General features: G+C 34.9%; 3 protein-coding genes across 6 annotated transcripts in view; 2 read left to right on the top strand and 1 right to left on the bottom strand.

The window, feature by feature from the left end:
- LOC126880010 (neo-calmodulin-like) overlaps positions 1-5579 on the top strand; it is a 46460-nt gene extending 40881 nt beyond the window's left edge. For 3 of the 4 annotated variants that reach the window (XM_050643521.1, XM_050643522.1, XM_050643523.1), the window contains exons 6-7: positions 2381-2437; positions 5297-5579. In XM_050643521.1, the coding sequence (XP_050499478.1) occupies positions 2381-2437; positions 5297-5379 (140 nt within the window). In that variant the 3' untranslated portion in view covers positions 5380-5579. The remainder of the gene's footprint in view (positions 1-2380; positions 2438-5296) is intronic. The other variant, XM_050643524.1, reaches the window with a different exon arrangement.
- A 5623-nt stretch (positions 5580-11202) lies between these two features.
- Positions 11203-27074, top strand: part of LOC126880008 (neprilysin-4-like) — an 81827-nt gene continuing 65955 nt past the window's right edge. The window contains exons 1-2 of the mRNA XM_050643519.1: positions 11203-11416; positions 26388-26549. Of these exons, the coding sequence (XP_050499476.1) occupies positions 11338-11416; positions 26388-26549 (241 nt within the window). The 5' untranslated portion in view covers positions 11203-11337. The remainder of the gene's footprint in view (positions 11417-26387; positions 26550-27074) is intronic.
- On the bottom strand, positions 13270-16058 carry LOC126880009 (uncharacterized). Its single transcript, XM_050643520.1, has 2 exons — positions 15835-16058; positions 13270-15247 (listed from the first exon to the last, which is right to left on the bottom strand). Exon 2 carries the CDS (start codon positions 14754-14756, stop codon positions 13470-13472), a length of 1287 nt encoding a protein of 428 aa, XP_050499477.1. The 5' UTR covers positions 14757-15247; positions 15835-16058; the 3' UTR covers positions 13270-13469.

The following is a 27074-nucleotide window of genomic DNA, read 5'->3' as shown; positions in this document are numbered from 1 at the left end:
CAATCTAATATTTATTTACCTGACTGCCTTTTCCAAGGCAATATTAAAGATGAGGCAGGCTAGCGTGTCTTCCTGTCTTAGACCATTATTAATATTAAAGAACATAGAGTTTTCTCCTTGAATTCTGGCGCACGTGCTTATGTTTTGCATTGTTAGTTTTGTCAATTCAACTAACTTTTCGAATATTTTATATGTAGATACTAACAGAGTAATGGCTCTTTAGTTTTTGCAATCAAGTTCATCACCTAGCGTACATATTTATTACCTTCAGCCACTCGTCTGCTATTAATTCGTTCTGCTGTAGTACCTACTCTCAGTTCATGGATTACTCCCAAAAGATGGCCACCACCTTCCTTATAAATTTCAGAGCAAACTTCGTTGGTACATGGTGCTTAATTTATATTTTAAGTTTTTGGATATCATTTGACACTTCTCTTCTTGATGCACCAATATGTAGTTACTGATATAGGTTTAGTTGCTACTCCCCTAATAACACCAAACATTCCATGTATTTTCCTAGAATGTACACACAGGACATCGAAAACATTCCTGGAATATCCTCAAAAGCACAAGAATGTCCCCTAAATGTGCCAGGAAAGTCCTGTGTCAGCATTTTAAACATTCCTTGAATGTCTTGTTGGAACATTCCATGAATGTCTACGAATGTTCTTTGGACATTTACAGTATATTTTTAGACATTCCCTGAATATAGTCGCTGATGTGACATAATACCTCCGATTTGTTTTTTCATGAGTTTTGTAAGAGAGACTAAAAGCTTTTTTTTACAGTCACCTCCTGTTTTCATATGATATTTTTCAACATGTTTTGTAGTAAATTCAACTATCTATTTACTACTAAACATGTCAAAATTTACATGTGAAAACAGATGACCCTAAAAATGGTTTTTCGTCTCCTACAAAATTCATGAAAAAGCAGATAGGAGGTATTGTCACATCACCGACGATATACCAGAAGTATATGTGGCCATACTAAATAATACATCCTTGATAAATATAAACATTTTTATTGCACAAAATCTTGTCATATATTTTTTTCCATAATCATCACTAAGATGATGATTCATTGTATTGAATTGTACATTACAATTACAATCTGGTCATAACTGACCAATGAGCAATTTTAATTTAACCTAAATTACTACTGTTCCTTAAAATGAAGAGCTTACCCCATAGCGTCTCTTATCTAATCTAACAAGATCGTGCACTATTTTAACATACACAGGCACACAAGCACTATACTCTGCTTTTCACTATCACCTATCACCCAAACTAGTTTAAAAGGCTTTGTCCTCTTCAATCTTCTAGTTTGCCCAGTAGTATCGAGGAGCTGGATTTCATCAATATTCTCGTACTTATGAAGTTGTGGCTCGTGACTTTCTGTCATTTTCTTGATGATTATATCCAGGTTCCATTTCTAGGTCCTTATGGAGATCACTGTTTGTCACATACCAAGGAGCATCTACAATATTTCTCAGTATTTTGTTCTGGAATCTTTGTATAATTTTTATATTACTTGGTCTAGTAAGTACACCCCCATACTGGGCATCCATAAGTCCATACAGGTCTTAATATTTGTTTATAAAGTAATAACTTATTATGCATCGACAATGTGGAGTTTCTTTCAACTAGCCAATACACTTTTTACATATATCTTTCTTTTGCCTTTCTAGCCACAAGGCTACGTTTCCTTCCTGGTTTTTTTGTAGAATACTTTCAGCTGATTCTAAAAAAACTTAAAATGAATGGTAATTTTTCTATTCTTTACAATTAAAAATCAAAAGAAATAGGTACTATTTACAGGTTATAATATGCATAAATAATTCGTTTTTCGTTTCATAAAAAATAAAGAAAATTGAAAACGGATTTTATAATACTTACATAATTGTCTAAACAAAAGAGATCCAGCCAGAGCAAAATGGCAAAACTAACATACAGAACAGCAAAAAAAAGCCACTAATTCTAATGTCCATTTTACATCCAATCATAAATTTTTAGGTTGTTATCATGAAATGTGAAAATGTGATGACCACGCGGCACGCGACACTACTTACATAGAACACGCGCGGCAAATTTGAAAATGAACGCAAATTGAATAGTAAATGGCCTCACTTAAAATATAGGGCATTGGTAATATGTTCATAGAATGTCTTGTGGTAACATTCCACCAATAATTTAATCAGATGTTCACCGAATGTTCCTTGAATGTCCAGGACATTTAAACATTAATAGAATTTTGATAGTACATTCCTGGAATGTTTTGTGTTGTTAGGATCTATCTTGTCGCATTCTTCAATATAGTGTAATTTGAACTGATCGATGAAATTAACAGTATTATCCTAACGTTAATATTTTACTTTTAGTTGAAGAAATGATTAAAGAAGTTGATGTAGATGGAGACGGACGAATAGACTTTTATGGTAAGAATATTTTACTATATGATTTAAGTGTATGATTATATTTTTTGGTAGATAACAGATTATTTATTTTTGATTAGAAATTATTACGAAAGCGATATGCAAAGACATCTGCATTATGGTAATAGAAGAGCTAAATCTTTTAACATAATGATTTGAGCCATTAAGATAAAAAGGCTGAACATAAAATATACTTCTGAAATGCAATCTGGAAATAGATAGCTAGCGAGACGAAGCGAAAATGCAAGAAACAAAGAAACTCATGCAACGCGAAGACATTAATGTATTAATAAATTAGAAAACAGTGCGTAGAATCGCTGGCGATGAAACTTCAATAGTACAATGCAGCAATGACCGACCATGAAAGAGGTGAACGGATGACCCCAGCACGGGACCCTAGAATAAAACAGGCAACTGGATGAAAATCAAGAATCAAAAAGAAGAAGATTAAAGCATTCGAAGAATTCTCCAATAGTGGTTCAACGAAAGTTTTATGAATGACAACAAGAAATTAAATATGTGCGTTCCTCTCCTTTTGATAATGAATTGGATTGAACTTCTAGGGAACTTGCACTAAAAAATTTTTTTGCATAAAATTGTTAATTTATGTTTAAAAATGTTATATTCAAAATAGTACGTCTTAACAATGAATAGCGTACGTACAACATCTGATCAAAGTTCCGCGCCTAAAATTTCCGTTTCAAACAACTTCAAAAGCGCGAGCTTGGGTCTGACGTCACAGGCCACATTCATCGTTTTCGCCCGTTTGCTTTGAATGCAGTTTGCCATTGCCAGTTGTGCGTGTCGAATAACTGTGACGTTTGCTCGGTATTTATGTTATTGTATTTAGTGTAGTTTAGTGTATTTAGTGTGTAATATACTTTATCAAAATAGAAAACAAATCTGCGCAATATAAGTACTGTATAGTGCCTGGATGCACCTGGATGCATCAAAAAGTTCTTTTTTATGAAATTACTTTTGTCGTTTCTTGTGTTGAAAAAAGAAACAAGTAACTTAAAAATAAACAAAACTTGGTAATAAAAGTAAGAGTAACTAAAAAGTATTGGTGCTACTATAGTATGCGGTCTACAGTCATGTTTCTACTATAGCTTGCGGTCTACCGAGGGATGCTGTGTGAGTATTATAAGCTGAGATGATAAAGATATTAACTTGTAAAATTACAATAATGATTCTTCTTATTTATGCGTATTATTAACTTTGTAAAGAAGGGTTTTGTTGGCTATCGGTACGTCTGCTAATCACCATAATCTTTTCTCAGAAGGCTTTGAACACAATAATGAAAGGCTCCAGTAGGTACTAATAAACATTACTATCAAATATAATAAACTTCATAAAAATTTAGTTTCTTTATTATTATGCAAATTACACCGTAATCTTTTCCAGGATATACGAAATTCTTCGATTAGAGTTAGGTAGATGAAACCCACGGGGAAAACCGTTTACTATAATACATATAATGGTACCAATTTCAGTTTGAAACTAAGCTGATTGGGGAACTACTTACAATTTATAAGATGAACATAAATAATACGTAGGAATTTTCAATTAAAGACGATTAAAATGAACTGTTGTACTTAATCGCTTTCTTTTGAAAACCCCTCGTGAGTAATAATACTTATACGTTATAAACACATTAGTAATTTCTAAAGATTTATAAATTTGACTTTAAAGTAAATAAACTGATTGTAGAACTATGCAAGAATACAAATAATAGCTGGTAATATCCATTTAAATACGATTAAAATGTAATACACCCGTAATACCTAATCGTAGACGTAGATGACTGTGGCCTCTGACGTCAGACCAATAGAAGGACGTTCAAGAGCCTCCTAAGATATTTGAATTTTATAGCATTTTCAAAGCGCCGTAATTAGCGTACGGGTTAAAAATATTTGTTTTTTTCGCATGCAAGCGTTTTAAGATCATGTTACCTTATGTTTTTTAATATTATTTTAATATTTAAAAATTTATGCAAGTTCCCTATTTGGACGAGTGAAACATTGAGCTAATTTTTTTACCGTAAATATTCTTACATGCGGTAATAGTATAAATCATTATATTAAATTAGATTATATTAAAATTAAAATATTATTAAAAAGTTCAAAGCTTTAGTTCCGAGGAACTAAGGACTTCTACTGGAACCAAGTTCTGGTTACTCATGTATTTGTGCTTTCTAATACTTGCAAAGCACATGAACGATGACTTAAAAGAAGACCAGGGAAAATCTAAAATTGCATTCCACTGCCTGTCTATTCATAGGTATAGGTAAAAATTCCAAGGAATCTTGGTTCACTGTATTCAGACTGACTTATTTCTCTTTTCGTTGAAAGCAGACCGTAAAGCCTCCGATTGTCCCTAAAGATGGTGAAATGTACGTAAGAGGATAATGGTTTTCTATGAACGAATTGAAAAATAAGATGTTTCTCATTTTCATTTTAAAATATTATTTTTTTAACAGGTTTAAAGAAGTAAATATTAGACTTAGGTACTCATAATCAGTTATTGTAACTTCGACGACTGGTTTAGAGCACTAAACTTTGCTGTTCATCATCAGGTCTCCGGACAGGTTGCTTTAGTGATGCCGATGCAAGGAATGCAGTTATATAGAAGCATACTTAACTCTCAAAAATCTACATTCACTCAGCCAAGAACATTTCTTGCATCGGTATCATTAAAGTAACTTGTCCAGAGACCCGATAATGCTCGAATGTTTAGTGCTCGAAACCGGTCGTCCAAGGTGCAATAAACTGATTGTGACTACGTCTAATATTTATTTCTTTAACCTTGTTGAAATGGGCTCACATATACAACCGATTCATTATTATTATTATTTTATTTCAGAATTCGTTAACGCTTTGGGTGAACCAGGCAATGAGGATAGCTACGATGATGACGACGACGATTACTTATCATTTTATAACTAGAGAACATTAAGATATATGGTTTTTATGTACCTGTGTTTCCAGAGAACTTCATCCATAATCAAATAAGCTGCCTAATAAATAATTAACCTAATTATAAAGTTTAAATATACCTATGCCTGCTACTAAAACCCATTGTTTCTATCACTAAAGATATATAAATCTATCGACATGTACGAATATAATTAAAATTTATCTGCTAGCTTCTAATGTGTAATTATTTATCTTTTTTGTTTTTTTTTTATTGTTAATTTGTTATTAGTGGATATAATAATACAAGAAAAATTAGGATTAGGTTATTAAATTGTATAGGTAACTGTTGAGATTTTTCTAGCGAGAAATGTCTTTGAAACCATCTTCTGCGATTCTGTGAGATCTTCTTTCTTCCAGGAATTGCGGACCTAGACCAGGGCAGGGCATTTAGCACAAAATCAATCGATTTTTAGATACAGCAGTTACACTAATGTTGTTCTGAGCTATTTTCTTGTGGCATTTTTACAATTTTAACTATTTATGATGGGAAATAAGCCACAATATTATTAAAAAATGATTTTTATTAACGTTTCGACGCCCAAATCGACGAAACGTTAATAAAAATCATTTTTTAATAATATTGTGGCTTATTTCCCATCATAAATAGTTAAAAGCAGTTACACTAGTTACAGCACCTAGACTCTTGCAACTTTTTGCCTTATATTCAGGATGATTTCAAGAAAAAAAATTTTTAAAGTATATAAAAATGGGTAGAAATGCATAGTTGCATTTTAAAGTGCATAAAATGGATCCAAAAGTGCATAAACATGGCAAAAGAGCTGTATTAAGGCCCAGATTGTGTTACTCGTGAGTTTTTGCGGTTGCTGAAGACGAATACGCCATTAGAACCAACCACCGGAGCACCTGGTGCCCAGGTTCACTGTTAAGGCAAATGATCTTTAATTTCGAGGGTTTTTGGCACTAAATTGATGCAAAAAGGGTAGAAATGCATAGTTGCATTTTAAAGTGCATAAAATGGATCCAAAAGTGCATAAACATGGCAAAAGAGCTGTATTAAGGCCCAGATTTTGTTACTCGTGAGTTTTTGCGGTTGTTGAAGACGAATACGCCATTCGAACCAACCACCGGAGCACCTGGTGCCCAGGTTCACTGTTAAGGCACATGATCTTTAATTTCGAGGGTTTCTGGCACTAAATTGATGCAAAAAGATTACTCGGGGGTTTTTGGGGCTGCTTGATAAGAATACTACCCGAGCCCCGGTGGCACCTGGCGCCCAAAACCCTCCAAACTATAGAATATTACATGCCTTAGCAGCGACCTTGGGTACCAGGTGGTTCGGGGGTTCAGTTCTGATGGCGTATTCGTATTCAGCGACCCCAAAAACCGCCTAGTAATTTATTTTCATGCACTTACTGCCGAAAACCTTCGAGACTCTAGAAAACAAGGCCGGATGCAGAGAGGAGGCCATGGGGGCCATTGCCCCCTTCGAGAATTAAAAAAAATATAAAATTAAATATTTACTATTTGCAGTTCAAATGTTTCTAATTTCAAACGCATATTCCGTTTGCCACGTTCACAACGAATCAGGTTCAAAGTGCAAATTATCACTCAGTCAAATTTGACGAAAGGACTGACACATCCCACGTGGAACAGCTTTCCCTAAATTTGAGATACATTGATAGATAATAACAACATTCGTGAAGATTTGTCAAGTCCATTGACGCTTATGATGAGAATATAAAAATAATTAGTGAAAATCAAGAAAGAGGGAAAGAACAAGGCCTGACAGGAGAAGAATTGAAGGAAAAAGCGTTAAACTTGTTGACAGAACTGCACTTGGATATGAAGATATAGGTAGAAATCTGTACTGACAGTTGTAGAGTAATGGAGCTCTGAAATAATGGTCGGTGCAATAACAGAAATAAAAATGGTCATAATAAATTCAGTTAGATGCAGTGGCGGATCTACGGGGAGGGAAAAAGGGGAAATTCCCCCCCTAACAAGGTCCAAAATTATAGAAAAAAAATTGTTGCACATAAAAATATATTAGCTGACATGCAACTCAAACTACAGACAGACCAATTCCATTCAATAAATACGCTAGTTAGTAAAATTAAGGCAACTTTAATACATATAAGCATTGTTTATATAGGGATAAAACATATATAAACAATGATGTAAGTTATTGTTTGTGTCTTTTATGTAGTTTGGTTTATCTTTTTATGTCTTTTGGTTGATGTTTCATTGGAATTTCTCCTCTTAGACAAATTTCCCCTCTCAAGGCAAATGTCTAGATCCGCCACTGGTTATATGTCCTTGCCTGAATCATATTTTAAACAATTCCCTTTCAACTCCTATTAATGTATCGTCCATCAGAAACACGGTGGAAACAATGAAGTCAGTAATTTTTTAACATGTCAACCAAGAGAACTTAAACTCGCACAAAATTTAACAAGTTTATGCATACAGGATGGGTTGAGCGCCATGAAAGCGTAATCCAGTTCAGATCTGGCATTTTACATATAACTGAAGCACTAACATCTATCTCAACAAGATCATGGAAGGATTCAAGACTGCTATACTTGCATTAACGTTGCTGAATCTTTATGCATGTACATCTGAGTTTCTAGAGTCAATGATGTCACTGACTGACATACTAAAATTAATATTACCACTAAGCCGACTTCTATAAACAAAATCTCTTGATGCTAACCTGGCGACTAAGGCTGTTTCTAATACCATGTTGACTTTGAAAGACAGAAGATCTAACTGCGAAGAAAATGTTAGTAAGATCTTTACCGAAGTTAAAGAATTGGCAGACGAATTGGACGTTAATATTGGATAGACAGACTAAGATAGCCAATCATCCATGTGGCCCAGAAAAATATTACAGACGTACAATTTACATACCTCTTCTAGACAATGTTATACCGATTTAACGTCAAGACTACATGTCACTTCACTGAGTTGTTTGTGGCTACGGGGAATTATTTCCACACTCTTTGCTGATTCCTAAGAATAAAAAGAAGTGGAACTATTAAAACCTTTGAAGAAAGCAGTTGAACAGTTTTCACCTATCATGGACATTGGTGATATACAAACATTCTTCTATTGCCAAATTAAGTAACAAAGGTGCTTGACGTTTGTGACGCAAATATTTTTAAGGCACTCAAAAGTATGTGAAGAGAAGTGCCTTAAAACTCACTATTTTAACCCTGATTTTTAAAAAATTTCCCCCAGACTCACGGGTATCCACCACCAAAAAAAGTTTATGGTCCTCCCGAAAATCGGTCCTAGATCCGCCCTTGCCAGAAGATGACGTCATTAGCAGTGATCGTGGGCACCAGGTGCTCCGGAAGTTGGTTCTGATGTCGTATTCGTGTTCAGCGACTCCAAAAACCTCCAAGTAATCTATTTTCATCAATGTAGTGCCGATAACCTCAGATGACGTGCCTTAGCAGTGACCCTAGGCACCTCCGGGGTCTGTTCTGATGGCATAGTCGTGTTCAGCGACCCAAAAACCCCCGAGTAACAAAAGCTGACCCTTAATATGCTTATTTTGACATGTTCATGCATTTTTGGATGCATTTTACGCACTTTAAAATGCAATAATGTATTTCCACCAATTTTTCTATAGTAAACTTTTTTCCTGCCATCATCCTGAACACAATGCAAAAAGTTGTCAGTATCTAGGTGCTGTATTTAAAAAGCGATTTATTAGGCAAGCCGCACACTAAAGAAACATGAAACGAAACACATGAAACATGCAACGAAAAACATGTTTCATGAAACTAAAACACTGCTAAACAAATCTCAAAGTCCGCCTACCAATGAAACGAGTGTGATTCATGCTCATGATACATTTGTATTTTCGGAGAGTTTCGTAAATGGGCGGACGTATATTTGTTTAGCAGTGTTTTATTTCCATGAAACGTAATTTACGTTTCATGTTTCTTTGATGTACTTTCTGATGCCTTTCGGTGATATTAGTGCTAAATGCCCTGATCTAACTGTCAAGAGGATACGAGTATGTTTGACATTCAGTTGATCGGGGAATCGGAGCAGCTGGAGCAGATTAATGATGGTTCTTTTGTTTTTAAGTGCCTATCATGAGTAGCAACTACTCACTGTCCTTAATGTTAAAGACATACCTACATACTTGCAAACAAGCATCCTACGTGCCTTGTACGGAGTCATAGGATGCCAAACGCCATATCCTTACGGATTTTTATCCATCACTTGGATTTCATAATAATAATGTAACTGTAACATATTTTGTTAAGGGATTTACTCATTTATTTTTGGTGGCTCAGCATGTGATTTGCCTATAACAACACTGATGATGATCTATGTAGATCATAAACGTTCTGTGATAGGTGTGGCCCTTTGAGGTTTTTTTAAGTATTGGTACCTTTCATAAAGAATTATTTCGTTAAACGTTTTTTGTGATTAATGGGATACAGCTAACTACACGAAATTGTTTCGTTGTGGATTGTACAAAAGTATTAGAATTTTAATTCAAGAAATTAAGAAGAAACATTTTTAAAGGAAGGCTAATAAAATAATATATCAAAGCTATATCTATTCTATAGGCAACCACCCATACAGTATCTCTCAAATTCTGTAGTTTTAACTCTTTTTAAAAATAAAAATACGTACCTTCACCGTAATAATTAGGATTGCAAACATTTTTGTTAACAAGAACTTTAAGATATTTTTATTTATATTTAAATGAGCAAAATGAAACCCTTACATGTATTGGGGTATATAACAGGAGCATGGAGGCTCGTAGGGGTACCTTCAATGCTTAGGCCTAGCAAAACTGGACAGAAAAATGTTAAATCCTGAAACCAATAGTCTGGCGTACCTAATTCATACCTAAGACCCTAGAAAAACTGCTCGACGAAAATCTGATTGAAAGTGCGATACATCAGAGACAATAAGCGTATAGAGAAGGATTCAGTGGATTGATTACGTACTAGAAAACCGATAGGTGTTACTAGATGCATTTCTCGATATCTTCTTCTTCTTCTGTTTGTGTAGACATTACTGTCTATTTTTCAATGTGCTTCCAGTAAGTTGTCGTTCTATCGTTTTGTAGCCTTCCCACTGATCGTTTTTCTATTGATAACCGTCTCTCGCCATCCTTACTACCTTATTTATTGACATTCGGCTTATGTGGTCGTTCCATTTTACTTTTCTGTTTCTTACCCAGTTTATAACGTTCTCCACTTTGCATCTCCGTCGTATATCTGTATATCTAGCTCTGTCCCATAGTGTCTTACCACAGATTTTTGGAGAGTTTTCATCTCAGCTGTGTCTAGCATTCTTTTTGTCCTCCCCGTGTCAGATCGTGTTTCTTCCGCGTATGTTATTATTGGTCTGATAACGGTTTTGTAAATTCTGCCTTTCATTTCTATAAAGAGAATCTATATTGGTATGACCCGAGATAGAAGCTTATGGAGAAATGTAATTAAGAAGCCGACCGCAAAGGAAATGGTGATGATGATGATGATGATGATGATGATGATGATGATGATGATGATGATGATGATGATGATGATGATGATGATGATGATGATGATGATGATGATGTTGATGATAATGATGATGCTGATTTGTCATTTCCCATACAAAAATTGAATAGCGAACCTTATAAATACTTTTGTTATCATATGTCATCCGTTACTGAAGTACTATAGATATGATTTTATATCTCAAAAACAAAAAATACTGAGAATGTATATCTACTTATTTAAATTTTATGTTAACATTTTCAAATTCTAAGATATCAATAATGATAAGACTATTAAAATCTTTTTGTACTGCGCTTATGTTTACAAGTATGGCTTAAATCTTGATTATCTTATCGTATCTTATTGAAATCTCACATTGATTTTTCTATAGTATACATAGGTATATGTATTAAGACCATAAAAAGTATGTGGTGACTGTCTAATTTTCAATATGATGAAATTACCCATAGTTTTATTGATAGTAACAATAGTGTCGTCTTTAAAAGGACTTAACACAGATGATAATGATGGTAAGTCTAAAATCTCTTGTATTTGTTTTACTTATAAACAATATAGAGAATATCTATTCAGTATTCAATATGAGATCCAACATGTCATCCAACCATTTCGTTCTAAGCCTTCCTTTTTTCATCTTCCTATCGGCTTCTATTGCAATATTTTCTTTCCTGTTTTTGCATCTTCTTGTCTTTGGACATATACCAGCCATGACAGTCTTTGACTTTTCACAAATCTTACAATATCATATGCTCCATTCAGTTCATTAACCTCGTAGTTTTTCATGATCCTCCATGTACCACCTTCCTGTTGCACAGGGCCATACACATTTCTCGGTATCTTTTTCTCAAAAATGTTCCGAGTTGGGATTCATCTTTTTTGTCATTACCCAGTTTTCACAACAATAGGTTATTACATCATCATCATCATCATCATCATGCAACCTCTTCTGTCCACTGCTGGACATAGGTATCTCCCATTCTTCGCCACTCTTAGCAAGTTATCAAGCAAGTGTTATTCGTCGTTGAAATTCGCAAGTCTGATTGTATTGGCCTATTCTGATTTCATGACCGAGATATATGTACTTTTCTGTTAATTTTACCACTTGATTTTGGATGGTTAGGTGTTCGCTGGGAACTAAATTTGTCATAAATTTGGTCTTACTGATGTTCATTTTTAGACCTATTGTTGAAGATACGTTTTCTAATTCTAGTAGCATTTGTTGTGCTTCACCCAGATCTTCGGTAATAAGTACTATATCGTCGGCAAAACGCAGATGATTGAGCATTTCTCTATCTATTTTTATTCGTTTATTTTCCCACTTTAGCATTTTAAAGGCGTATTCGAGGACCGCTATCAATAATTTAGGTGAGAGAGTGTCGCCCTGTCTCACACCTCGCTTGATATGAATTTCTCTGGTAGTATCATGTAGTTTTACACGCATTGTGACGTTTTGGTATAATGTTTGCACTAACTTTGTAAACCGGTAATCTATTCTACTATTGTTCAGAGCAGTTATAATGCTGTCTAATTCCACAGTGTCGAAGGCTTTATGAAAGTCTAAGAAGATAAGTACCAGTGGTCTGTTATATTCTATCGACTTTTCTATTAAGGTCTTTACTATTTGTAGGTGATCGTTTGTTCCGAATTTTGAGCGGAATCCAGCTTGTTCTCGGGGTTGGTAGAAATCTAACTTTTTTTCTAGTCTTGTCGTAATTATTCGGGTAAACATTTTATAGATGTGGTTCAATAAGCTGATTGGTCTATAGGTTTCTAGGTGCGCCTTGTCTCCTTTCTTGTGTAGTAAAATTGTTACTGCATTGTTCCATGTTCCCGGTATGCAACAATCTGTTAGACAAAGGTTAAACAAAATTTTTATTCGGTTGAGAAGGGCACGTCCAGCCATCTTTATAGCTTCTATTACGACTCCATCTTCTCCTGGCACTTTGTTGTTTTTCATCTTTTTCATTGCGTCCTGGATTTCGCTTAGTGTGATCTCTGGCATGAGCTCTGAACCCTGGTTGATAATTTTGCGTGATGCAGAGGCTTCCAAATTCCTTTGGTCTTCTCTTTGGCTTGTGTATAGTTCTTGATAGAAGTCTTCAACTATGTGTAGTAGTTGTTTTCTATTTGATGTGAAGACTCCTTCTTTGTTCTTTAGTTTATGTATTTCGCATTTTACATTCTTTAGCCGTCTTTTCAGGACTTTCAGACTTTTAGGTTAATAGGTTATTAAGGGTCTAATCAATGTTCTGTGGATCTTGGTTCTTTTGTGTAATGATTTCGATGTCATCAATGTTTTATTAGCATAGTATGTACAATTCCAATTGAAAATATGTATAGGGTAAGGTGGGGTAATGGCGTACACTTAAAGATAATTAGAATTTATTTTATTATTAGACGACATTAAAATTTGAAACCTAAGCAAAAATGAAGAACACATGTTAGTCTACAAATTTTGATTAAAAAAACTTTTTAAAATTACAATACAAAATTAAAAATATACATATAAAAAAAGTTGTCACTGTCCGGTATTACCCTCTATGTTGGGGTAATGACGGACACCTTTTACAAACAAAAGTCGCAAATAAATTTTTTGTCTTTTGGAGAGTTAGAACATGCCTTGTGTGCCCAATGACCACAATACACACATCTTAGCCAAAGTTCACTGTTCTTGCCAAATTCTCCACACAAAATGCAAATGTCTTCGGTAATGTTCTTGTCCCTAACATCGTCATCATCCTCTATCTCACTTTCTCCTTCTTCACATATTTTATAGTTTAAGGCAATTTTTGTTCGCTTTGATTTTTGTCTTAATGTAGACCCCTCCTGTGTCATAAATACATTTCTTTTAGCCTTATCTGATTTGATTGTTGTCTTTTTATTTTTCTTCTCTTCTTTTTTTTCTAGCTCTTCTTTTAGCGGTGTTGACGTAAATACAATAGAGTGTTGCTTGTTTGCCTTATTTTGTCTCTTTACAACATTTTCGTGAGAACAAGATGGTAGAGGAATTATCTCGGCAAAGGAAACATTTTTTAATTCTGTCTCATTCACACTACTATTTTTTTCAGGGGTAGTCTCATTTGTTTTGAGTAGTTTTTCTGCTTGGGTAGGTTCTTGAAGTGCATCAGAAACAGTGGATTGAAAGGCTTCTGCAGGAGCAAAATCTTCATCTGTGAATACGTCAGGGTTGTAGGGGAAAATACCTGTCTCTTTAAATCCCTTGATAGCCTTTTCCGGGGTTGCCACTCTACTAAATGCTAAATTAAATAATTCAGCAATCTCACTAGGCGTGATTTTCTCCCCTGGATGGCTGGTCAAATATTTGGAACATTCAGAGTTGAATGCGGTCTTTAGAGGAAAGTAAAAGCTCACATCGAGTGGCTGAAGGCGATGTGATGAATGTGGAGGGATTGTCAGAACAGCAATACCGTTATCTCTACAAAAATTATATGTTTGTAACGTGCAGTGAGTGCTATGATTGTCCATGATTAAAAGAACTGGATCTTCTTTGGATGCTTTTACAAATGCTTGAAAATGTTGTAACCAAGTAAGAAATATGTCCTCTGTAATCCACCCATTTTTTGAGCATGTGTAAAGGGCACCTGGGGGACCGTTTCGTTGAAGATGGGACGCCATTCTTTGGCGTGCAAATATAAACATGGGAGGTATATAGGTTCCTGTAGCGTTGACGGCACACATCGCTGTGGTTGTTTTCCCCCTTTCCCAGCTTGTAACAAATCCAACACGCTTCTGACCTTTTTCTGCATATATTTTTGGTGGGCGTTGTACAGTAGTGACCCCAGTTTCATCGCAATTATAAATTTTATTGGGTGAAAATGCATATTTTTCCATAAGTCTGGATAAATTGTTAAAAAAAAAATGGTAACTTCATTGCGACTAAAAGCTGTAATTCTGTTAATGCTGGTTGCTTCTGGTTTCCTTAACGTAATATTGTGACGAGATATGAAGCCCCTTTCCCAGTCTTTACCAGCCATTTTTCTTTCTTGATTAAAGGGGACTCGGATGTTGTTTGATTGTGCAAATCCAAAAGCACATCTTCGTACTTCCTGGGGAGTTATTCCATAAAAAACTTTTGCCAGCTTCTTAATTTGAACAGCAAGTGCATTTTCGGCTTCAACTGAAAAAACTGGCTTTCGGCCCAAGGAAGGTCCAGAAGGGGCAGTGCCATTTTTAAGTCGTTCGTGTAACGTAGATTTTGGAATTGAAAATTTTATTGCAGCTTTTCTTAACGACATACCATTCTGTATAGCACGGAGTGCTCCTTGCAACTCCTCCTCTCTCCACGAAGCTTTTTCGGTGACTCTTTTATAATTCCGCGGCATCTGTAAATTAAAATAACAGTGTTTACTGTTTTGTATCCAATAATAAATATTATGATGGAATCGCAGAAACTGGATATAAATACTGTAGGTATGTTTGTTGAGTTATTTTTATTGCCAATGTTTTGATCACGAATGGGATCTTCTTCAGGTCTACAAAGAATTAATATGTAAATGTCACATACATGTCATAAACTATATTAGATTTTGTTTTAATTGTAATGGGAAACAAAAACTACAAAAATTTATAAAAAATGTTGACAAATAATTATAAATGTAGGTAATTATGAATTATTACCTATTAACTATATTTATATCCACTTTCCAATATTCCATCATAATAAAACAACAGCAGGTATTTGCATGTACCTATCTCCCAATACAATAAATAGTTCAAACCGGAGCTGGGGTAATGCCGGACACAGTGTCCGGCATTACCCCTAAACGACATATTTATGCATATGTTCGGTAGTAATTATTAGAGGAAGTAATGAATAAAACTACTTAAAGATACGTAAAATACACTGCGTAAGCTATGACTTTGCACGTAATCTCATCAATTTCTTATAATAGAAATGGTCAATACTCACCTTTAAAATCAGTTAATTCATATAATCACACACTAAATTTTGTAATTTTTGTGATAACTCTCTTTGCAAGCACGTGGCAGCGACTAAACTGAGAACTGAGATTCAGATGTCTAACGGTCAGCCTGTGATGAGCGCGAAATTCAATAATATGCCGATACGTGCACAAACAACGCAGTCCGGTATTACCCCGCTGTCCGGTATTACCCCACCTTACCCTACTTATTAATTTTGCTGCATACAGAATTCTTCCAATTGATTTCTGTGCTTAGATATGTGAAGGTATCCACACGTCCAATGGTACACTTGTCTATTGCGATATTATTTTCATTGTCAGGTGTTCTTTTGTCGGTGATGTACTTAGTCACAGGAAAGGAACGTGAATTAACAGAGGAAATGGAAAGATTTGAGCTGCAGTTGATAGGAATAAGCGAGACGAAAAAGTAGGAAATGGAATTGTCGATATCGGAGGGCAACACATACTATACTATTCCGGAGTCCAGATAGGACAAAGGGCAAAAGAAGGCGTGGGAATAGTTGTAACGAAAGAAATGAATAGAAGAATAACCAAATTCAAACCAGTATCATCAAGAACCATATACATAAAAATAGAGTTAGAAGAAGAAGAATGTCACATAATACAGGTATATGCACCGGTAGAAGGAACAGAGCATGAAAAAACAGAACTATTCTATGATGAGATACAGAAACTTATTGATGAGGTACAAGAGGAAAGCAAAAACATCATTTTACTAGGAGACTGGAATGCAAGAATAGGAAATTATGAAAATATGGCATAAGGCTGCTTGGGAAGGTATGAAGAGACGATAAACAGGAATGGTAGAAGAATGATCAGTTTCTGCCAAATAAATGACTTGTTAATACGTAATTCTTTCTGGTATCAACCGAGAAGCGAAAAATATACATACGTAGCAGAAGAAAGAAATGCGAGAAGCATAATTGACTACATAGTATATCCTCGTGACGCAGACCTAACGATACAAAATATAAAAACAGAGAACGAAGCCGAACTCGGTACCCAACACAGACTAGTGACAGCAGAGATAAACATGAAACTAATGGAAATAATAGAGAGTCCTCAATATACAAGAATAGCAATACATAAGATGAAAAATATGAAAGTGAGGAAGTTATACCAAACAGAGACAGATAAAATACTGGAACAGCATGAAAATAATGAGGAAATATGGAATATGGAAGAGAGATGGAAAAAATTGAGAGCCACGTCATGGAACACTGCAAAACAAGTGTGTGGAATGGGAAGAATAATAAAAGAAATGGATGGTGGAATAAGGAAATAAAGCAAGCAGTAAAAAAGAAGAAAGAAATGTGGAAGCGATACATAAACACAAATGAAGAGAAAGACAGAGACGAATACAGGAGACAGAGAAATATAGTGAAAGAACTAGTAAAAGATGCGAAGAAGAAGAGCTGGAAGGAATTCGGTGAAGAATTGATCGAAGGTTTTGGGAATAACAATAAACAGTTTTGGAATAAAATAAGAAGCATGAAAGGAACAAAAAGTAAACAAATAAGAGGAATTAGAAATGAGCGAAATGAATTGAAAAGAAACATACATGACATACTAACTATATGGAATAAGCACTATAAAGAAAAATTCGAGGCAAGCAACCAACAAAATGAGGAGAGAGGACAGCAGGAAAGAGAAGAGGATAGGGACAATCGAGTAGACGAAATTCATATCAAAGATATTGAAGAAAGATTGGCAAGAATAAAGATTGGAAAAGCGGGAGGTGCAGATGACATAGATCCGGAGAAGATGAAGTACGTGGGAGAACGAGGCAAGCTTTGACTACTGGAAATAATGAGGGAAGCTTGGAGAACAGAAAAGATACCGAAAGACTGGGAAGAAAATTTATTGATACCAATACACAAGAAAGGAGATGAAGCGGAATGTGATAACTATAGGGCTATCAGTGGCATATAAAGTATACACCGGGATAATAGAAAGGAAGCTCGGGAAAGAACTGGAAGGAAAACTAGAAGAAGAACAAGCTGATTTTAGGAAGGAAAGAGGAACAACAGGTAATATATACATACTGAGAAATATAATGGAAAGGAAAAACGAAATGGGAGAAGACTTATATATTACGTTTATAATAGATATTAAAGCTGCTTTTGATTCTATAAATAGAGAAGTAATATGGTCAGTAATGGAAGACCTGCAAATCCCGCAAAAATAGTAAGCGTGGTAAAAAGTACATATAGAAACGTACTTGCTAAAGTACAAATAAAACAAGGGGACAGTCTCAGCCCAGTTTTGTTTATATTAGTAATGGATAGAGTAATGAAGAGCGCTAAAAGAAGGTCAAGGCAATTTCAGTCAACAATAGGGTACAGAAATTTAGTACCACTGAGAATTGAGGGATTGCTATATGCAGGTGACCTAGTAATAATAGCAGGCAATAAAGAGAAAATGCAAAAATTAATCGATATCTGGGTGGAAGAAATAGAAAATTTGAAAATGGAGGTAAATGTAAAGAAAACGAAGACCATGATAGTAGCCCAAAAGAAAAGGGAAGAAATAATCCAAACGATATTTAGGTGCAAAAACGAAATAATAGAAACAGTCTCGATGTTTGAATACCTGGGAGTAATAATATCAGAGGATGGAAAGCTAGATCAAGAAATCTCATACAGGGCGAAAAAAGCAAATAAGATCTACTATGCACTAAATAAAACAATATTTGGAAAGCAAGAAATATATAAAGAAATAAAACTGAAGGTATACAATGCAATATCTGTACTGACTTTAATATATGCAAATGAGACATGGGTAAACAATGCAAAAATCGACAGTACAATAAACGCAGCGGAGATGAAGCAGCTGAGAAAAATAGCAGGAAAAACGAAATTGGACAGAATAAAAAATGAAGATATTAGACAAAGACTGAAACAGGAATCGATAATAACCAAGATCCAAAAAAGAAAATTTAAATAGTATGGACACATTAACAGAATGTACCAAGGAGTACTACCAAAGCAGGTGAAGGAATCAAAAAGATATGGTAAAAGAAGGAAAGGGAGGCCGAGGAAGAGATGGATCGATCAGATTATAGAAATTAGACGGGAACAAAGAAAAATACATCAACAAATGAGAGTTAGCAAAGGACCGCAAGAAATGGAAGATATGGATTGAGGATGAATAAAACCTCCAACGCCCCTGAGGGGCATAAGAAGTTTACTTAGTTTTTGTTTCGTTTATTTTAAGCTTTCTTTTTCGTGCTTCAGGATCAATTTCCTTGAACGCTTCCATTAGTCGTGGCTTGCTCCTACTAATGATAGCTACATCGTCTGCATATGCAGTAATTTGTACTGTTTTGGTATTTATATGGCCGGTTACGTTGGTTTTTCTGATGACTGCCTCAAAAACTAGGTTGAACAGCATAGTTGATAGTGCGTATCTCTGTCTCACTCCCACATTAATGTCAAGAGTCAGTAGTTCTCTAATAGACCAAGAGGCAGCGCTGAAAAATCTATTTGAATTTACTAAAGCTAGATTTTTCCCAGTTGATTACTGTGAGTGTGTAGAGAAACATACTGCGGTCGGTCAAGCGAAACGTAGAAAAGGGGCTACTGAGAGGGTATCAAAGTTGCTTTCCTACGAAGGTAATTATTTCCATTTACTAAGGCTGAAAATCAGTACACACATTCTAAAATAAATTTAAATAAAAGTTATTATAGTCGGTCAGCTATATGACGGGACAGAGGCGGTCGGTCGGTCTCAATAGTCGATTGAGGAAATTAAGCATTTTGGCTCGCAATCTTTTCGTCCAGCATGGATTTACTAGAAATTTTCACAGAAGGTAGGGAATAGTCCAAGGATCATTTTCTGTATCATGCCGCTATCATACGCTAAAACCTTGGGTGTGGTTGCCACTCCATCTCGGGGGTGGGAATTTTTTATTACATTTTAACCATGTAATTCGATGTAAAAGGTGATTCTAAGAAAAAAAATGTTTTTGCATTTTCCACCAAGGTTTTAGCGTATGATACCGGCATGATACAGAAAATGATCCTTGGACTATTTCCTACCTTCTGTGAAAATTTCAAGTAAATCCATGCTGGACGAAAAAATTGAGAGCCAAAATGCTTCATTTCCTCAATCGACTATTGGGGCCGACCGACCGGCTCTGTCCCGTCATACAGCTGACCGACTATAATAACTTTTATTTATATTTAATTTAGAATGTGTGTACTAATTTTTAGCCTTAGTAAATGGAAATAATTACATTCGTAGGAAAGCAACTTTGATACCCTCTCAGTAACCCCTATTCTACGTTTCGCTTGACCGACCGCAGTATGTTTCTCTACACACTCACAGTAATCAACTGTGAAAAATCTAGCTTTAGTAAATTCAAATAGATTTTTCAGCGCTGCCTCTCTATCTATAACTGTGGCTTTTACGCCCTGCAACGTTATTTTTATAAAGCTGATATATTTTTTTTAGATATACCTAGACTACAAAGGTCTCCCAGCATTCTGTCTCATTTCACACTATCAAAAGAGTGTTTAAATTGTTTATTTTTTAAGTCTAATTTTTTTTTAATTAAGTACATCTTCTTCTTCTACGCCACTACAGCCCAAATTGATCCTTGGCCTCCTTTATTGTTTGCCTATACTTGTGTTTGTCTGTGGTTGCTATTCTCCATATACGGACTCTTAAAAGGGCTTATGCGTCTCTGTTTACTGTGTCTTCTAAGTGCTTTCTTGGCTTTCCAACCGGTCTCTTTCCCTGCATTCTAGCATTGAGTGCTCTTTTTCCTCTCCCATTCTTATCCTCTGTATCCTCTCCCATTCCTATCACATGTCCGGCCCATTGCAATGTATTCTAATGAAGTCTAACAGGGGTGTTTCCTTATAAAGTTGATAAAGCTCGTTGTTGTATCGACTTCTGAAGATTTTGATTTTCGATAACTAAGTACATGTTCTTAAAATATTTATTATTCCTCGGATTCTTTTTTGTGTTATAAATATCTACATTATATACGGATTTATATAAATTTGATATACGTATTGCGCAGTTTTGTAATAAGTACTAAGAAATATTGTTTTTTTAATATCTTAAGGTAACACTGCAAATTAAATGGCAAACAGTAGTTGCTGAATATAAAGGATTTATCAAATCATAACATATAATTGAAGACACGAGTGGATGAAGGTGCTATGTAACATTTTTCTAAAAACGGTTTTTTTGTATGGATGAAGGTGTTATGTACCTGTTTATCACGTGGCCACATTAGAATTCTAAGATTCGTAACAGAAGTCTAGGTTTTTTAAAGGATGAAGGAGTTATGTTACATTATTTTCCAGTGAATAATGGAAGAAGGTGTTATAGGCACAAAATACCTTCATCCACATTCATGTAATATTTTGTATACCTTCGTCATATGAATGATGGTGTTAAGTGACACACATAACCCCTTCATCCACTCACTGGCCATTTTGTTTTACTTGGTGAGTTGGTATTGCGCGCACGTGTTCTGTGTCATTGTTACAGTTTTTTGCAGTAATATCATAATATTAATGCTAGTTAACATTTATAATGAGTTCCAGAGGTAAACAAATGTTAAAACTAGTGCAGGAACAAATAAACTGTGAACAAAATTTGCCAAATGATGAAAATGAATTCACAGCAAGTTCTAACCTCAACATTGAAATTTCAAATGTAACAGGTAAGTGCAATCCTGTTGTTATGAAATAATTAAGTTTTATTATATTTTGGGCAATAGGTATTTAGATCATAATATTTATATAAAAGTGTAAATGAGCTGGTTGAAATACATAACCCAACTATCATCTGTTATAAATATTTACACTTGATTGCTCCGGGGATTCCCCTATCTTTTCAAAAGTAATTTTTAAACAATAATAATTAGGAAGAATTAAAATATAAGTATAAGTAAATAGCTGTTTTTATTTTCAGATTTGGAGGGGACCCAACCATTCTTGTCAGACAGCAGTGGTGATGCTGAATACTTTCCGAGTAATGAAGGAAGCAGTTCTTCAGGAACTAGTGTCACGGAGGACGAAGAAAGAGCGGACCACAGTCATGTAAAAAACCTTGTTGGAGGTACATTCATTTCTGGAGACAAAGAAGGAGCTGTAAGAAGTAAATAGCTGTTTTTATTTTCAGATTTGGAGGGGACCCAACCATTCTTGTCAGACAGCAGTGGTGATGCTGAATACTTTCCGAGTAATGAAGGAAGCAGTTCTTCAGGAACTAGTGTCACGGAGGACGAAGAAAGAGCGGACCACAGTCATGTAAAAAACCTTGTTGGAGGTACATTCATTTCTGGAGACAAAGAAGGAAGCGGGATTATTCAAAAGCCTATAATTAATCCTTCTAACGGGTCTAACGAGGTTGACCAAGAAAATGAAAAACAAAGAAAGCAAAAGATTTTTTCAACGACAGCAAAAGTTTCCAAAAAACGAAAACGAGATCCAAATACGTGGAAGAAACACAAAGCAGCTTTAGATAGAGCAAAAGGTGAAGAATATTTGTCTTACAAAAACATTCCCGTTCCAAGAAAGGAGCCAGAAAAAGGTATTCTTTGTAGACAAGGCTGTAGATTTTCTTGTAGCACTAAATTTTCAGCAGATGACAGGAAGGCATTTTTGGATGAATTTTATAGACTTGATATTGATGCAAAAAATGCTTTACTATTTAAATCAATCATTAAAAAACCAGTGTTGAGGGAAAGAAAAGATGCTGTTAAACATAAAACTGCGTCATATACGTATAACGTTACAAAAAATGGATTTACCGTAAAGGTGTGCAAAGAAGCGTTATGTGCTCTATACCAAATAGGCAGAAAAAAACTTGATGTTATAAAGAATCGTATAAATAGTAGTGTAGCAGCACCTCCTCCAGATCGCAGAGGTAAGCACTCCAATAGGCCACACAAAATAGGCCAAGATGTTAGGGATTTTGTGATAGAGCACATAAATAAATTTCCTGTCGAAGAGTCGCACTATTCCAGAAATAGAAATCCTCATAAAAAATATCTTTCTCCCCTACTAAATGTGAGCAAAATGTATGAGTTCTATCTTGAGGAATGTAATCTGGCACAACTTCCTGGAAAATTTAGAATTAAAAAATGTTCATATTCCAACATTTTTTCGCGAGAGTTTAATTTATCATTTGGGTATCCGAAAAGTGATACGTGTAGTATCTGTGATGGAGGTGAATCTAACGATGGACATAAAGAAAACTACACAGCATCAACTAAAGCGCTCAAAGTTGACAAGGAAAAAGCAAAAGATTCAGACAACTTGGTCTATATTACAATCGATATGCAACAAACAATGCCACTGCCAAAAATAACAACGTCCAAAGCATTTTACCTTAGGCAAATGTGGTTTTATAATTTTGGGGTGCATATTACTACAAAAGGCCTAGACAAAGCATGTTTTTGTACCTGGACCGAAGATCTTGCAAACAGAGGAAGTGCAGAAATATGCAGTTCTCTACTCAGATATATTGAAGTCGACAAAAGCATCACCAAAAAGGATTATCTGATCATCTGGTCCGATTCATGTGCGGGCCAGAATAAGAACTTCCACATGATTTGCCTTTATCAGTATCTTATTTTGAAGGGATACTTCCGTTGTATTGACCACAAGTTTCCTGAGGTTGGCCATACTTACTTAGATTGTGACAGAGACTTCGGAAGAATCGAGAAGGTTTTACGAAAACACGACACGGTATATGTACCAGATACGTACCGGGAAATAATTTCAAAGGCTAGCCGAAAAAATCAAGTCATCGACATGGCTCAACACTTTAGAAGGATTGCTGATCTACCGCAAAAACTTCATCTTACTAACAGAAAAAAGGACGAACTAAATGAAACAGTCAGATTTAGAGACGGTATTAAATGGATAAGAGTGGAAGAGTATGGTTCCTATTTGTATAAAGAATCATATGACGAAACAGTTCCTTTTAGAAAAGTAAATATTCTTCAAAATAAGAATAGAACAGCAGCGCCAGAGAATATTGAAATCGAAAGAATTCGGGAGAAATATGGAACTATCTCTGAAGAAAAAAGAAAAAATCTCCAAGAACAGCTTAAGTTTGTAAAACCAGAATATCGATATTTCTATGAACCAATCTTAGAAAAAAAATAATGTATTACGTTATATTACTGTTATTACCTTATATTAAGCAATAACATCTTGTTAGCTGATTAGATAAGTTTTTCTTTAATACATGATTCTTCCATAAAACAGTAGTTGTTTTAATTTCTTTAGAATTATACAGTGGATGAAGGTGTTATGTACTGTTTTTTTCAAATTTTGGTAAGACACATTTTTTTTGTTGATATTTTTTTCCGTGAATAACATATTCCATATACTAGTAACGACATAGAAAAGTTTTTACCTAATAAAAGTGAATGTGAGAAAAGTTTACAATGAAAAACTTTAACCTTAATTTTCTCAAAATCTAAATTTTGTAACATAGCACCTTCATCCACTCGTGTCTTCAATTGTATTTGCAAATTAAATTATAATTTAACTATACACACTAACTTTATAGGTACGCATATTATGATCATTCCTAATTTTGTTAGTTTTATTAATTATACATAAACGCAAGATAGAAATCTAATTTAGGTAGACTTAAATTAGGTAGGTAGACAAAAAATAAGAAAAATAAAAGGTTCAAAAACATTTAAAACGTTTTAAACATTTAAAAATCTCAGAAATAGTGGAAAACTATCAATTTTATTCAAGCAGTTAACAGTCAACTGTTTAGTGTTCAGTTTCTTATACAGAGATGTCGGGATGTGAATGTTGATGTATATGCCACCTTTTTTGACTATAAGAAGGCATTCGACACTGTTTGACACGATAAGTTAATGGGTATATTAAAATAGATAGGCCTGGATGGAGGAGACATTCGAATAATAGCCAATTTGTACTGGAATCAAACAGCTGACATCAGAATTAACAACCAGTTACCTGAAGAAGTTTCTATTCTGAGAGGAGTTAGACAAGGTTGCGTGCTCTACCGGCTTCTGTTTAATTTGTATGCAGAAAAGATCTCCAGAGAAGCAGTAGAAGCAAGAACAGAGGGTATAATTGCCAATGGAATAATCATCAACAACCTGATGATACACTGATGACACAGTTCTACTAGCAATGGGCAGGGATGATTTGCAGGCAGTCCTTCATTCAACGACGAACCATAGTCTGAAAATAAACATAAAGAAACCCCAATGGATGGTCAATAGCACAAACCAAAAACATAGCTAATAACTTGGCAGATAGAATAAATGGAGACATGGTTCAGAGAGTACAAGAATACAAATATTGAGGCTGCTGGGTGAATAAAAAAAGGGACATCACAGGAAGTCAAATGCAGAATAGAGCAAGCGAGAACATAATTTAGGAAAATGCAGAAGGTACTAACCAACGGAGAGCTAAAAATTATGCTAAGAATACGCTTACTATGCTGCTATGTGTTCAGCATTTTGATCTATGGAAGGGAAGCATGGAGCCTCACGGAAACAATGTGCAAGAGGATTGAGGCTTTTGAAATGTGGGCTTATTGCAGAATATTAAGGATATCGTGGATGAACAAAGTAACAAATCAAGCGGTAATGCAGCGGCTAAACAAAGAAAGAGATGTACTGAATATTATATAAAAAAAAGAAAACTAGAGTGCTTTGCCCACGTGATGAGAAATCCAAAATATGAAATGCTACATGTAATTATCCAAGGAAAGATAGAGGGAAAGTGCAGGATCTTTCTGCGGACGCAGAAAAACATCCTGGCTTAGGAACCTTCGCCAGTGGTATGGAGTGAGCACCACGACACTATTTAGGTCAGCTGTGGACAAAATAAAGATCAAGACTGATCACCAATATTCTGATCATGCGACTGATCACCCAACTTTTTTAGAATATAAACAATGAACAGAAATTTTGGAAGATATTGTTTACCGACTAAACACTTCAATAACACTTGATAAATTAAAAGAAAGTTTTAATAACCCCTAAGAATTCACGACCCTAACTACTTAGTAGTCATTGTAAGTATCGTACAATTTGTGGAGCAATGTCCAATTCTTTACTGTGTCATAGACTGCTGTTAGATCTGCGAAAGCAGCCCTGTTATATTTTTTCCTTCGAAGCCATTTTTAATGTGTTCTCTTATTGCGAGGACTCGGCCAGTGCAAGTTTTGCCGGGAGTTCTCGTAATTCTTGAACAAAGTGACAAAAGTGACAAAAGTGAGAAAAGTGAAAAAACAGGAAAATAGGTCTGCAGCTGCTGGTATTTTCAGGGTCCTTCCCTGGTTTTAACAAGGCTATCATTTTAGATTTTCTCCATGATTTTGGAATTTCACAGGCTTTATAACACGTGTTATAGAACTACAAGATCCATATTTTGATCCTTGGTCTATGTGCTCTATTTTTTCATGACATTATGTAATCCACACCTGCAGCTGAATCAAACAAACATTTTAAGAATTTTATAAATTTCTAATTTCTCTTAACATTTTCTTTTAGATTTTCCAGGATACAATTATATGAATCTAAGTTCAGACCCATGTGAAGACTTTTTTGAATACACCTGCGGAAATTTTAAAAAATTATATCCACTAAGTGAAGGAGTATTAACCATCGACCAATTTACACTTTTAGATGAAAAACTCACAGAAACTGTAAGATGTAAGTACCTTATAAATTTTTATAGTCATCATGTTCTTCAACAAAAAGAATCGACAAAATCTAAAATAAAAAACAATTAATTATCGAACGATTTAGAAACTACAGATTCAAAGACCATTACATTTTATTATTTCGATAACTGCTGAATATGCATACTGATTTTACAAAACAAGAGTCTCTTGTAAACAACGATGGAAACTCCTCTTTTTGCTTTCATATCTTTTTCAGCGTCGTTGCATAAATGAACGAACTCATCTATTTCCTCACTCCCTTTTTAGGCCAGGAACCAAAGCTTTTCACCTCGCAATTTTTACAGAATGCATCGATTTGCTTGAAAATTTGAGAATAAATAGTGGATAGTCCAAGGATCAAAATCTATATGATTCCGAAAGGCGCTTTTATCATGGGGGTGGTTGCCACCCCATCTCGGAGTGGAAATTTTTTATTATATTTTGACTGCAAAAGTTGATAAAAATATTCATTCTAAGCAAAACATGTTCTATACATGTTTTTAATAAAATTAAT

This window comes from Diabrotica virgifera, chromosome 2, assembly GCF_917563875.1.
Source record: "Diabrotica virgifera virgifera chromosome 2, PGI_DIABVI_V3a".
Lineage (NCBI taxonomy): Eukaryota > Metazoa > Arthropoda > Insecta > Coleoptera > Chrysomelidae > Diabrotica > Diabrotica virgifera.
This window is presented reverse-complemented; position numbering and strand designations above follow the sequence as displayed.